Here is a 15722-nt window from a genome sequence, read left to right on the forward strand (position 1 = left end):
GGGGGGGGGGGGGGGGGGAATTTTTTTTTGGAAATACCCTTTTTTATTTTTTTTGTTGTATGGAAAAAGCAGAAACCTTAGCAGAAGTGCTACTGTGCTCAAAGGATTGTTTTCATTGGTTACTTCAGCTGACATTAGTTGAATGTTTCATTCATTGGGTAAATATTCACCTACCTTGTTGAGTGACTGAATGGTTATAAATTTGCGAACCTACTTCGTTCCCAAACTACTTGCAAATAAACCCCTCTAAATGTAACTCCTGTATAAACAGCCTTTTGGGAGCCCGAGGGCTGGCTCCCCCACGCTACTTGTGACCCTCGTCGTTGCAGCAGTCGATCGTTACTCGTCAATGTGGAAGTCTGTTGTGGCTCGCCGTTGCAGTCGTCGTCGATTCAATTCTGGAAATGGGAAAATTTGATTTGCAGTCGTCTGTTGTTGACTTGGTCATAAGAAATGGCGAATTCTGTCTTTGGAGCATCTTGATGAGCGCTGTTACGTGGGGTTTGAGGAAAATGGGTTCAGAAATGGCGCGCGGATCTTTTCCTTTCTTGAATTTATTGATCAATTCTCTTCCATTTTGGCCTACATTTGGCATGGTTTTTCTTATGACTACATTAAAGTTAAATCTTCTGCAGATGGCAGAGCAATTAGCAGAGATCCGACTCTGTAAATATATTTTCTCTACTAGACTGTAATTAAGAACCATATGTGGTTTTCTCCCCCATTCTGTTTGGATTACGGCAGCTTGGTTGTTTAAGTTCGATGAAGTTAGAACTGACAAACCGAACCACACCGAACCGACTTGCAACGGTTCGGTTCGGTTTTGAATAATGATTGATCGGTTTGGTTATTCAAAATTTGATAAAAACCGAGCCGAACCGATCGTTTGCACACCCCTAGATCCGAGAAAATCCGAGAGATTTTTCAAAGAGGAATTCTTCGGTCCTTGTTTAGTCAATGAACAACTATTTTTGTTTGAAACGCTTCTTGTGCTGCTCCTATTGCACTAATCATTGTACTAAATCTTTATTCGGATTCTTTTTAATTATGTGTTAGATGGATAGTGTCTGTTTATCCTAATTTCAATGGACAATCTTACATCATGTAAGGTTTCCACTTTTATCTTGAGAGCACAATTCTCTTAAAAAAGCCATCATTGTTTCGTGCAAACTGATGCTGCGATATAATTGAAAATCCTTATGTGGTGTAATCCTGCCCTCTAAAGTTTATAATAATTAGGGGTTGTTTGTTTGCCTAAAAAAAGAGGGAAATCAAAGAAATAGAAAACTATTTCTACGAAAATTTGTTTTGGGAATGTTTGGTTAGCTAAAAAAAGAAACATGGAGATGAGATGAGATGATGTTAGTTGTCACCTTATTATTGGATGATGTGAGTGATTTTTTACGAAAACTTGTTTTGATGTTGTTTGGTTGGGGGAAAAAAAATAAGGAAATGAATTATAAGAAACATATTTATTGTAATATGTTGTTTTCTTTTGTTTGGTTTATTTTTAAAAATAAAAAAATAGATGAGATGAGATGAGTTGTCTGTTGTGCGCAGCGAAAATTTCGGCAGCACCTCCGGTGCGCAAGGTGCACAACAAGAGATTAGATCGTAATAAGAATTCTCGTCTCACCAAGGAAACAAGAATCTGAAGCGAATATCTCAACAAAGTGAGATATCGGCTCTTCCTCTCATCAGTTCTAGGACTGACATGTCGAGGGATCCTACAAGCTATTACAAATCACGACAAGAACACAAGTTTTACGTGGTTCGGCAAATAGCCTACGTCCACGGGGCAAGGAGGGGGGAGATCTACTATAAGAGGGAGAGAATACAACTGGGGTTTACAATCTCACAAATAAAACCCTCTCACAAACTCTCAGATCCCTCATACAAATACTCTCTCAAAGAGTTGCACAAATCAAAGAACAACTACAGCAGCAGTCCCTGAGCCTCTGAATTCGCACAAAATCAACCGCAGCCGCCCCCTTATTTTTCTTCGTAGTCGCCAACAATTAAGACTCCTGCCTTGCACCTAGCACGAATTTCCCGCTGCTTCAAAATCTAATCATCAGCCGCACTTTTTCTTTTCTTTTTCTTTCGACTGCGTTTCTCCCCCTACTTGCACTAACCATCACGAAACCCTAGAAGGGTTTTTATAAGTCTCTGATGCAAAGTCGGGTAGGCCTTTGCATTGATGTCCGCAACGAGAGAAAACCAAAACGCGTGATCCTTTCTCCGCTTCATCACATGGTGGCCCCCACTAGCATGCCTCCAACAATTCTCCACCTCGGTGAAGTTTTTTTAAAACTGAGCCGATACCAACGGACTTAATTCACAACAAGTTGAGAACCCAAATGAGAATGCAAACATTCTCCAAATATCGGTATCTACTCACCAAATCGGTCTCACCCCATCAACTAATCCAAAACCCGGCTGCATCATAAAGATTGCCTACGTATCCTCTAGCCCAAGGAATCAAGTCGAACGTAGTTCACCCAATGGCCTCGAAAGGCCTTAACACCGAAGAATGTTCAAAAGTTTCAAACAATGACCAAACTTGACACCTGAAACAACTTTGGTCAACATATCCGTAGGGTTGTCCTTCGTGTGGACCTTCTCCAATATGACGTCTCCTTTGTCCAAAATGTCACGAACAAAGTGAAATCTGATATCGATGTGCTTCGTGCGCGCATGATAAACCTGGTTCTTTGCCAAATAGATAGCCGACATGCTATCACAATATACCCGAAGGGTCTCCTGTACAATCCCCAAGTTCTCCAATAATCCCTGCAACCACAAAGCCTCCTTCACAGCTTCAGTCAACGCCGTATACTCTGCCTCCGTAGTGGAGAGAGCCACTGAAGACTAAAGTGTGCATCTCCAACATACCGGTACACCTGCCAATGTAAACACATAACCTGAAGTAGACCGGCGCTTGTCAAGATCTCCAGCATAATCTGAATCCACGTAACCAATACAATCATGTCCTGTCTTCTCATTCTTCTAAAATACCAAACCAACATCCATGGTACCTTTGATATACCGTAGAATCCACTTCACGGCCTCCCAGTGACCCTTCCCGGGGTCGTGCATGTATCTGGATACCATGCTCACGGCTTGTGACAAATCTGATCTTGTACACACCATCGTATACATCAAGCTACCCATAGCGTTGGCATATGGTACTTTGGACATGTATTCCCGGTCCTCAACTGAAACAGGTGACATCTTAGCTGATAGTTTAAAGTGGGGAGCTAATGGAGTACTCACCGCCTTGGCATTGCCATCATAACTGAATTTCTTTAACATCTTCTGCAAGTGACTCCTCTGTGTTAACTTCAACCTCCCCTTCACCTTGTCTCTCTCAATCTCCATACCCAATATCTTCTTTGCTTCTCCAAGGTCCTTCATCCTAAATTCAGATAACAATTCATTTTTTAACTTTCTAATAGCTGAAGTATTCCTGAAAGCTATGAGCATATCGTCAACATATAACAACAAATAGATATACTCACCATTCTGTAGCTTGTGCATATAAACACACGGGTCATATGGGCTCCTCGTGTACCCTCGGCCAATCATAAAGCCGTCGAATCTCTTGTACCATTGTCGCGGCGATTGCTTCAATCCGTAAAGAGACTTCTTCAGCTTGCATACCAATTCTTCCTTTCCTGCAGCTTTGAACCACATAGGTTGTGTCATGTAGATCTCCTCTTCTAAATCTCCATGTAGAAAGGCTGTTTTCACATCCATTTGGATCAAATCCAAATCCAGCTGTGCCACCAATGCTAATAAAATACGAATCGACGAATGCTTCACAACAGGTGAAAACACCTCGTTGTAATCAACGCCCTCTAGTTGTACATATCCCTTGGCAACCAATCTGGCTTTGAATCTAATTTCCCCAATAGAAGATCCCTCTTTCTTTACATACGCCCACTTGCATCCAAGAGCCTTCTTACCCTTCGGTAGCTTTGCAAGTTCTCAAGTGTCGTTCTTATGAAGAGACTGCATCTCCTTCTCTATGGCTTCCCTCCACCTAATCAAATCAGAGCTTGACTCTACTTCCTTGAATGTAGAAGGAACCAAATCATCAACGACTTCTGCTGATAAAGCATATGCAACCATGACATCGTCATATCTAGCTGGCCGACGAATGTTTCTTCTTGGTCTATTAGCTGCAATGGACTCCTGAACATGACCCTGTTCCTGAGTCCCAACATCCATTGTATCCTCCAAATGCCCGGCTGTAATCCCATCTCCTTCCAGTGTCACCTCTGTAGGAGCCTCAATGGATACAATACTATCTGGAGTGGGTGGAGTCACATCATCCTCCACCTATTGTGATATTCCAACTGTCTGGTCTTCCTCCACCTGCTGAGGAACTTGAGGCTTCATCATGTACGCCTCGTCAAATGTGACATCCCTGCTAATAACTATCTTCTTGTCTTGTGGATCCCATAACTTGAAGCCTTTAACTCCATCTCTAAATCCCACAAAGACCGTTTTCCTTGCCCTCGGATTCAATTTACCATCATTGACATGGTAATAAGCTGGACACCCAAATATCCAAAGCGACTCATAGTCACTAGCTACCGAACCAGACCAACGCTCCAACGGAGTCTTCCCCTGTATCGCAGTGCACAGCAACCTATTCATGAGATAGCTCGCATAAACTAACGCTTCGGCCCAAAAGGATCTTGACAATCCACTCTGTGTCATCATACATCGCACCTTCTCCAGCAAGGTACGGTTCAACCTTTCAGCCACCCCGTTCTGTTGCGGTGTCTCACATACTGTGAAGTGTCGTCTAATGTCGTGATCCCGCCTTTCAGCCACCCCGTTCTGTTGCGGTGTCTCACATACTGTGAAGTGTCGTCTAATGTCGTGATCCCGACAAAACTGCAGAAACGGATAACTCTTATACTCTCCTCCATTGTCCGAACGAATAGTTTTTACCTTTCTACCTGTCTGCAGCTCCACTTTCTTCTTCCACTCCACAAAAATATCCAGGACCTGATGTTTATGCTTCATCGGGTATACCTAACTCCTCCTGAAATAGTCATCAATGAAAATGACAAAATAGTTAGCTCCACCAAGTGATGTGTGCTTGGAAGGGCCCCAAACGTCTGTGTGAATGTAGTACAATATACCTTGGGTATTATGAACAGCGATGCCAAACTTCACTCTTGTCTTCTTCCCAGGTATGCAATGTTCACACAACTCCATCTTGCAGGTCTTTGTACCCTTCAATAGCCCCTGCTTCACCAATACCTGCAGGGACTTATCACCAGTGCGTCCCAATCTCATATGCCATAAGCTGATAGTATCTTCCTCTGTGGTAATCGAAGCTGTCAGACCCCCTGTTACTGTCTTGCCCTTCAAGTAGTAAATGTTGTTTTCCCTGACAGCTCGTATCACTACCATGGACCCCTTTGTGACCTTTAGAATCGCATTCTCAAAGATCACCTTATAGCCATTTGCCTCCAAAGTTCCAAGTGAAATGATATTCTTTGTTAATTGAGGAATGAATCTCACTTCCTTCAGCTCCTGAGTTATCCCGTCACACATCCGGATCCGTACTGTACCAATACCATCAATAGGTCATACGTCATCATTACCCATGAGCACGATATCTCCTCTTTCCAACTCCTCAAAGCTGGAAAACCAATCCGTCATAGGGCAAATATGGTATGTAGCACCAGAATCCATCATCCACTCCGTAGAGTCAGCGTAACAAGCTGACGGTAATGCAGAGCAAGAATAGCCTGAAGAATCCGTATCCGAATTGTCGTCACTAGCCTTGATAACATTCACTTCCGAAGCTTGTACAGCTTTCCCTTTATTCTTCACGGCTTTGTCTTTCAACTTTGGGCAGTCGTTCTTCCAATGTCCTTCTTCTTTACAAAAACGACACTGGTTCCTACCAATATTTCTATGGCCACCTCTTGACTTCGATCTTGAGCGATCACCTGGACGACGGTTTGGACCACGGCCTCGAACTGCTAATGCATCTCCCGATACCTTCTCGGAGGGGTCGCCAATTCACTAAAGCTGAGGTCACCTCCTTGTAGCTAACTGTAGTTCTTCCATTTATCATAGTGAGAACAAACATGCCAAAATCATCTTCCGGCAACGAACACAATAGTAGCATCGCCTTGTCTTCATCCTCAACCATGATATCTACATTGGCCATATCCGAAATTAGCTTCGTGAAGTTGTTAACATGCTCCCGAATGGAAACTCCCCTCTTTATCTTGAATTGGTAAAACCTCTTCTTCAAGTGAAGCCGATTCTCAATGCTCTTCGTCAGATACTTCTCATTGAGTGTTTCCCACATTCTCTTCGCCGACGTCTCGTTCATGATGTCATAAATAAGATCCGACGTCAAGCATGACCGAATAACTTCACAAGCCCTACTATTAATCTTCTTCCAAACCTTATCCTCCATATCAGCAGGTTTCTTTTGTAACTCAAGAGTCTCCTCCAAATTATGTGCATCCAAGGCGTCCATCACCTGACACCTCCACAATCCGAAATTAATATTGCCGTCGAACTTCGGAACATTAATCTTCGTGTTATTAATGCTCAGACTCTGTATCGCCTTCGAAAGAGACGATCCCGATGTGCTTGTTTCTTCCATGTTGTTGATCTAATTCTTCAAATAGGAATCCTTCAGCGAATCCTTCAAACAAGCTCCCAAATCCAACCTGGAGCTCTGATACCACTTGTTGTGCGTAGCGGAAATTTTGACAGCACCTCCGGTACGTAAGGTGCACAACAAGAGATTAGATCGTAATAAGAATTCTCGTCTCACCAAGGAAATAAGAATCTGAAGCGAATATCACAATAAAGTGAGATATCGGCTCTTCCTCTCATCAGTTCTAGGACTGAATTGTCGAGGGATCCTACAAGCTATTACAAATCACGATAAGAACACAAGTTTTATGTGGTTCGGCAAATAGCCTACGTCCACGGGGCAAGGAGGGGGAGATCTACTATTAGAGGGAGAGAATACAACTGGGGTTTATAATCTCACAAATAAAACCCTCTCACAAACTCTCAGGTCCCTCACACAAATACTCTCTCAAAGAGTTGCACAAATCAAAGAACAACTACAGCAGCAGTCCCTGAGCCTCTGAATTTGCACAAAATCAACCGCAGCCGCCCCCTTATTTTTCTTCGTAGTCGCCAACAATTAAGACTCCTGCCTTGCACCTAGCACGGATTTCCCGCCGCTTCAAAATCTAATCATCAGCCGCACTTTTTCTTTTCTTTTTCTTTCGATTGTGTTTCTCTCCCTGCACTAACCATCACGAAACCCTAGAAGGGTTTTTATAAGTCTCTGATGCAAAGTCGAGTGGGCCTTTGCATTGATGTCCGCAACGAGAGAAAACCAAAACGCATGATCCTTTCTCCGCTTCATCACATGGTGGCCCCCACTAGCACGCCTCCAACAATTCTCCACCTTGGTGAAGTTTTTCCAAAACTGAGCCGATACCAACGGACTCAATCCACAACAAGTCGAGAATCAAAATGAGAATGCAAACATTCTCCAAATATCGGTATCTACTCACCAAATCGGTCTCACCCCATCAACTAATCCAAAAACCGGCTGCATCATAAAGATTGCCTACGTATCCTCTAGCCCAAGGAATCAAGCCGAACGTAGTTCACCCAATGGCCTCGAAAGGCCTCAACATCGAAGAATGTTCAAAAGTTCCAAACAATGACCAAACTTGACACATGAAACAACTTTGGTCAACATATCCGCAGGGTTGTCCTTCGTGTGGACCTTCTCCAATATGACGTCTCCTTTATCCAAAACGTCATGAACAAAGTGAAATCTGACATCGATGTGCTTCGTGCGCGCATGATAAACCTGGTTTTCGCCAAATAGATAGCCGACATGCTATCACAATATACCCGAAGGGTCTCCTGTGCAATCCCCAAGTTCTCCAATAGTCCCTGCAACCACAAAGCCTCCTTCACAACTTCAGTCAACGCCATATACTCTGCCTCCGTAGTGGAGAGGGTCACTGTAGACTGAAGTGTGCATCTCCAACATACCAGTGCACCTGCTAATGTAAACACATAACCTAAAGTAGACCGGCGCTTGTCAAGATCTCCAGCATAATCTAAATCCACGTAACCAATATAATCCTGTCCTGTCTTCTCATTCTTCTGAAATACCAAACCAACATCCACGGTACCTTTGATATACCGTAGAATCCACTTCACGACCTCCCAATGATCCTTCCCGGGATCGTGCATGTATCTGGATACCATGCTCACGGCCTATGACAAATCTGGCCTTGTACACACCATCGCATACATCAAGCTACCCACAACGTTGGCATATAGAACTTTGGACATGTATTCCCGGTCCTCAACTGAAACAGGTGACATCTTAGCTGATAGCTTAAAGTGGGGAGCTAATGGAGTACTTACCGCCTTGGCATTGCCATCATAACTGAATTTCTTCAGCATCTTCTGCAAGTGACTCCTCTGTGTTAACTTCAACCTCCCCTTCACCTTGTCTCTCTCAATCTCCATACCCAATATCTTCTTTGCTTCTCCAAGGTCCTTCATCCTAAATTCAGATAACACTTCCTTTTTTAACTTTCTAATAGCTGAAGTATTCCTGAAAGCTATGAGCATATCGTCAACATATAACAACAAATAGATATACTCACCATTCTGTAGCTTGTGCATGTAAACACACGGGTCATATGGGCTCCTCGTGTACCCTCGGCCAATCATAAAGCCGTCGAATCTCTTGTACCATTGTCGCGGCGATTGCTTCAATCCGTAAAGAGACTTCTTCAGCTTGCATACCAATTCTTCCTTTCCTGCAGCTTTGAACCCCATAGGTTGTGTCATGTAGATCTCCTCTTCTAAATCTCCATGTAGAAAGGCTGTTTTTACATCCATCTGGACCAAATCCAAATCCAGCTGTGCCACCAATGCTAATAAAATACGAATCGACGAATGCTTCACAACAGGTGAAAATACCTCGTTGTAATTAACGCCCTCTAGCTGTGCATATCCCTTGGCAACCAATCTGGCTTTGAATCTAATTTCCCCAATAGAAGATCACTCTTTCTTTGCATACACCCACTTGCATCCAATATTCTTCTTACCCTTCGGTAGCTTTGCAAGTTCCCAAGTGTCGTTCTTATGAAGAGACTGCATCTCCTCCTCTATGGCTTCCCTCCACCTAATCGAATCAGAGCTTGACTCTACTTCCTTGAATGTAGAAGGAACCAAATCATCAACGACTTCTGCTGATAAAGCATATGCAACCATGACATCATCATATCTAGCTGGCCGACGAATGTTTCTTCTTGGTCTATTAGCTGCAATGGACTCCTGAACATGACCCTATTCCTGAGTCCCAACATCCACTATATCCTCTAAATGCCCGACTGTCATCCCATCTCCTTCTAGTGTCACCTCTGTAGGATCCTCAATGGATACAATGCTATCTGGAGTGGGTGGAGTCATATCATCCTCCACCTGTTGTGATATCCCAACTGTCTGGTCTTCCTCCACTTGCTGAGGAACTTGAGGCTTCATCATGTACGCCTCGTCAAATGTGACATCCCTGCTAATAACTATCTTCTTGTCTTGTGGATCCCATAACTTGAAGCCTTTAACTCCATCTCTAAATCCCACAAAGACTGTTTTCCTCGCCCTCCGATTCAATTTACCATCATTAACATGGTAATAAGCTGGACACCCAAATATCCAAAGTGACTTATAGTCACTAGCTACCGAACCAGACCAACGCTCCAACGGAGTCTTCCCATGTATCGCAGTGCACGACAACCTATTCACGAGATGGCTCGCATAAACCAACGCTTCGGCCCAAAAAGATCTTGACAATCCACTCTGTGTCATCATACATCGCACCTTCTCTAACAAGGTATAGTTCAACCTTTCAGCCACCCCGTTCTCTTGCGGTGTCTCACGTACTGTGAAGTATCGTCTAATGTCGTGATCCCGACAAAACTGCAGAAACGGATAACTCTTATACTCTCCTCCATTGTCAGAACGAAGAGTTTTTACCTTTCTACCTGTCTGCAGCTCCACTTTCTTCTTCCACTCCACAAAAATATCCAGGACCTGATGTTTATGCTTCATTAGGTATACCTAATTTCTCCTGAAATAGTCATCAATGAAAGTGACAAAATAGTTAGCTCCACCAAGTGATGTGTGCTTGGAAGGGCCCCAAACGTCTGTGTGAATGTAGTACAATATACCTTGGGTATTGTGAATAGCGGTGCCAAACTTCACTCTTGTCTTCTTCCCAAGTATGTAATGTTCACACAGCTCCATCTTGCAGGTCTTTGCACCCTTCAATAGCCCCTGCTTCGCCAATACCTGCAGGGACTTATCACCAGTGCGTCCCAATCTCATATGTCATAAGCTGGTAGTATCTTCCTCTGTGGTAATCGAAGCTGCCAGAGCCCCTGTTACTGTCTTGCCCTTCAAGTAGTAAATATTGTTTTCCCTGACACCTCGCATCACCACCATGGACCCCTTTGTGATCTTTAGAATCGCATTCTCAAAGATCACCTTATAGTCATCTGCCTCCAAAGTTCCAAGCGAAATGATATTCTTCATCAATTGAGGAACGAATCTCACTTCCTTCAGCTCCCGAGTTACCCCGTCACACATCCGGATCCGTACTGTACCAATACCATCAATAGGACATACGTGATCATTACCCATGAGCACGACATCTCCTCTTTCCAACTCCTCAAAGCTGGAAAACCAATCCGTCCTAGGGCAAATATGGTATGTAGCACCAGAATCCATCATCCACTCCGTAGAGTCAGCGTAACAAGCTGACGATAATGCAGAGCAAGAATAGCCTGAAGAATCCGTATCTGAATTGTCGTCACTAGCCTTGATAACATTCACTTCCGAAGCTTGTATAACTTTCCCTTTATTCTTCCCGGCTTTGTCTTTCAACTTTGGGCAGTCGTTCCTCCAATGTCCTTCTTCTTTACAAAAACAACACTGGTTCCTACCAATATTTCTATGGCAACCTCTTGACTTCGATCTTCAGCGATCTCCTGGAAAACGGTTTGGACCACGGCCTCGAACTGCTAATGCATCTCCCGATGCCTTCTCGGAGGGTTCGTCATCACTGAACTGCTAATGCATCTCCCGATGCCTTCTCGGAGGGTTCGTCATCACTCTTCCTCAACTCATAATTCACTAAAGCTGAGGTCACCTCCCGATGCCTTCTCGGAGGGTTCGTCATCACTCTTCCTCAACTCATAATTCACTAAAGCTGAGGTCACCTCATTGTAGCTAACTGTAGTTCTTCCATTTATCATAGTGAGAACAAACATACCAAAATCATCTTCCGGCAACGTACACAATAGTAGCATCGCCTTGTCTTCATCCTCAACCATGATATCTATATTGGCCATATCCGAAATTAGCTTCGTGAAGTTGTTAACATGCTCCCGAATGGAAACTCCCCTCTTTATCTTGAATTGGTAAAACCTCTTCTTCAAGTGAAGCCGATTCTCAATGCTCTTCGTCAGATACTTCTCATTTAGTGTTTCTCACATTCTCTTCATCAACGTCTCGTTCATTATGTCATAAATAAGATCCGGTGTCAAGCATGACCGAATAACTCCACAAGCCCTACTATTCATCTTCTTCCAAACCTTGTCCTCCATATCAGCAGGTTTCTCTTGTAACTCAAGAGTCTCCTCCAAATTCTGTGCATCCAAGGCGTCCATCACCTGACACCTCCACAATCCGAAATTAATCTTGCCGTCGAACTTTGGAATATCAATCTTCGTGTTATTGATGCTCAGACTCCGTATCACCTTCGAAAGTGACGATCCCGATGTGCTTGTTTCTCCCATGTTGTCGATCTAATTCTTCAAATAGGAATCCTTCAGCGAATCCTTCGAACAAGCTCCCAAATCCAACCTGGAGCTCTGATACCACTTGTTGTGCGCAACGGAAATTTCAGCAGCACCTCCGGTGCGTAAGGTGCACAACAAGAGATTAGATCGTAATAAGAATTCTCGTCTCACCAAGAAAACAAGAATCTGAAGCGAATATCTCAATAAAGTGAGATATCGGCTCTTCCTCTCATCAGTTCTAGGACTGACCTGTCGAGGGATCCTACAAGCTATTACAAATCACAGCAAGAACACAACTTTTACGTGGTTCGGCAAACGGGGCAAGGAGGGGGGAGATCTACTATTAGAGGGAGAGAATACAACTGGGGTTTACAATCTCACAAATAAAACCCTCTCACAAACTCTCAGATCCCTCACACAAATACTCTCTCAAAGAGTTGCACAAATCAAAGAACAACTACAGCCACAGTCCCTGAGCCTCTGAATTCGCACAAAATCAACCGCAGCCGCCCCCTTATTTTTCTTCGTAGTCGCCAACAATTAAGACTTCTGCCTTGCACCTAGCACAGATTTCCCGCCGCTTCAAAATCTAATCATCAGCCGCACTTTTTCTTTTCTTTTTCTTTCGATCGCGTTTCTCTCCCTACCTGCACTAACCATCACGAAACCCTAGAAGGGTTTTTATAAGTCTCTGATGCAAAGTCGGGTGGGCCTTTGCATTAATGTCCGCAACGAGAGAAAACCAAAACGCGTGATCCTTTCTCCGCTTCATCACATGGTGGCCCCCACTAGCACCCCTCAAACATTGTTAATATATTATTGGATGGTGTGATCCACACTTAAGAGCAAGTGCACCAATCTCCTAGTAAGGAGCTCTTGTTGGAGTGCTCTCAAGCATGAGACCCACTTAGGAGCTTCCTACTAGCACAAATATTCCAACAAACTCCTAACTAGGAGCTTAAATATTATTTAAAAAATCCATTCTTCTACCTCTAACATTTTATAAATATATTTTAAAACGCTTAAATATTATTTAAAAAATCCATTCTTCTACCTCTAACATTTTATAAATATATTTTAAAACAATAAATCTAATAAAAAACCATTCTTCTACCTCTAACATTTTATAAATATATTTTAAAACAATAAATCTAATAAAAAAATATTTTTTAGTGGGCCCTCATCCCTGAGAGCATCTCCAGCAGTTTCCTTATTTCTCACTTTTGGAGAATATAGTTAGGTTTTTGGTCCAACAGATTCCTCATCTCATTCCCCAAAATAGAGATGGAGGAGAAAAAATGGGGAAGCTTCCCTAAATCTACAGCATTCTCCAAATTTTTAGAGGAAAAAAATGATTCTTCAAAATAGGGAAGCTGTTGGAGTTTGTGTAAAAATAATTTGGAGAATATGATTTTTACTTCCCTATTTTGGAGAATTTTTTGGAGAAGCTGTTGGAGATGCTCTTAGGAGCTCCTAAGTGCTCCACAAATTTGTGGAGCTCTTAGGAGCTCTATGGTGGACCCCACCACCAACTAGGACTTAAATGCCTCATTGAGCTTGTATGAAATTGCACTTTTTGACATTTCCACCTTTTCATTTCCATTTCTTGGTTTTTAGGAAATCAACCAAACAGACCTAAATGGAAGTTCTAGAGAAATTAGACCCTCTTTCATTGCCGCCTAATTGGTGATAATTGGATACATTGAGTCTACTCAAATATGAAGTATAAAGTTGGATTATTTATCTATGGATATTTGTAGGATTGTAGCCATCATCATCACAATTTAAAAGTATGAGATTACAACAAATATTCATGCACATACCCATTCCTCTTCAAAAAAATAAAATGAAAATAAATAAATAAATAAAAATAAAATATTCTCCTCGTCAATGAAGGACAAACTATTATACTTTATTTATGATTATCCATCATAGCAATCATATCAATCTCCTGATTCCCTGAATGAGGAAATAAATTGACAATTCATTGGTAGTCAAGTATCTAAAATATCTCCAACGCGCACACATTCTTCTCATCATTTTTCAGTCTCTCAATTATTACTCTGATGATCGGTTTCTCTAGCGAGAAAACTTTTAACAAATATTTCAAAAAACAACTATTAGAAAAAAAATGAAAATTCAATGATTATTTTTTTAGATTTTCTCTAAAACAGGTCAAAGCCTTGGGGATCAAGAAACTTATCGAGGCTAGCAACGGTCATCTTGTTTTTAATCGGAAACATTAATTTAGAAACATGCTGAAGCGGATGTGCTTTTGGCCAGGACATTTCCCCCCTCCAATTTTAAGGGGCTGTTTGGTTCGTTTTTTAACTCGGTGGAAAAGTTTTACACCGCCTCCACATCAGATTTTTCGTGGCCACGTAGGATATAAGCTTTCCGTCGGGTTTTTCCCCATCTTTTCCACATCAGATTTTTCGTGGCCACGTAGGATATAAGCTTTCCGTCGGGTTTTTCCCCATCTTTGGTTCGGTAGGGTTGAGGAAGGAAAACTCGGTGAAAATCGCCGCCACATCAGATTTTTTTTCTCTCCCCTAATTCCTTCCTTAACCTCGTGAAATCGACGAAAACTGCAGCCACGTCAGCTCTTTGCCATATAAACAAAAATGTTCCCTTTTTTTCCATGCGAACCAAACACAAGAAAAATAAATGCATTGGTTTCCCATTATTTTTTGTGTGCGAACCAAAGCGAAACAATCTATTTCTTGGAAAAATTTGGAAAACTCGAAGCTTATGCTTTTGTACATGAAAATGCATTTCCCTATATCTAGGAAACGAACCAAACAGCTTCTAAATGGAAAAATGCACGTGGTCCTGTTTTATACAAATAAAGAAGAGGAATAACCCTTTCGATTAAACAAGGGTTAATTACAAAAAACCCCATAAAATTTCGAGGAGTTGCAGTATACCCTAATCGACTTGTTTTTCTTACACTATCCCTCATGAACTTTTGGGAAGTTGCACATAACCCCCATTAACTATTTTATTTTACTAAATTTTACATGAAAATTTCTCATTTAATTTCTAAGTTAGCACCATCAATTCTAAATTCTCATGTGGCGAGCAAGTGTGAAAAAAAAGATGAAAACAATTTCGTAGTCCCTAAAAGTTACATGTTTTTTCTTTTTTAATAAAAGGGTTTTTTGGGACTAAGAAGAAACTTTTCGTCTTTTTCTTTTATTCATCGCTTACCAGTGAGCCGTTAGAATTGATGATGCTAATAGAGGGATCAAAATATATAAGATTAAGTGAAATAAAACAGTTCCTGGGTTCATGTGCAACTTTCCAAAAGTTCATTGAAGTTTAGTGTAATTAAGAAAAAGTTGATAGGGGTTAACCGCAATTCTCCAAAAATTCATGAGGGTTTTCTGTAACTAACGCATTAATTCCAGAACCGATGGCGCCCAAACCGGCCCGTCCGTGCCCGTTAAGACCCAATTCATCCGAATCGCTCCCACGCCCATTTCTCAGCTTCTCGTTTCTTCATTCCTCCGTCGTAACCTAATCAGATCTGAGCTTTTTTAAAAATAAAAATAAAAATAAAACCCTAGTAGATTCAATCAATTTCCCCAATTCTAACTAGAAGATCCCAAGATCCAAATCCATGGCGCTCAATCTCCGGCAGAAGCAGACGTCTCAGATCATCCGCATGCTCAACCTCAACCAACCCCCCTCCCCCTCCTCCTCCGCGGCCGCATCAACCTCCGGCGAGGTCTACAAGATCCTGATCCTCGATCGCTTCTGCAGAGACATCCTCTCCCCCTTGATCCACGTGAAGGACCTGCGCAAGCACAGGATCTC

At 42.3% G+C, this 15722-nt stretch overlaps 1 protein-coding gene across 1 annotated transcript in view; it reads left to right on the forward strand.

The window, feature by feature from the left end:
* LOC109831279 (SEC1 family transport protein SLY1) overlaps window positions 15367-15722 on the forward strand; it is a 2870-nt gene continuing 2514 nt past the window's right edge. The window contains exon 1 of the mRNA XM_020398613.1: window positions 15367-15714. Coding sequence (XP_020254202.1) covers window positions 15526-15714 — 189 coding nt within the window. The 5' untranslated portion in view covers window positions 15367-15525. The remainder of the gene's footprint in view (window positions 15715-15722) is intronic.

Source organism: Asparagus officinalis, chromosome 1 (genome assembly GCF_001876935.1).
Source record: "Asparagus officinalis chromosome 1, Aspof.V1, whole genome shotgun sequence".
Classification (NCBI taxonomy): Eukaryota; Viridiplantae; Streptophyta; class Magnoliopsida; order Asparagales; family Asparagaceae; genus Asparagus; species Asparagus officinalis.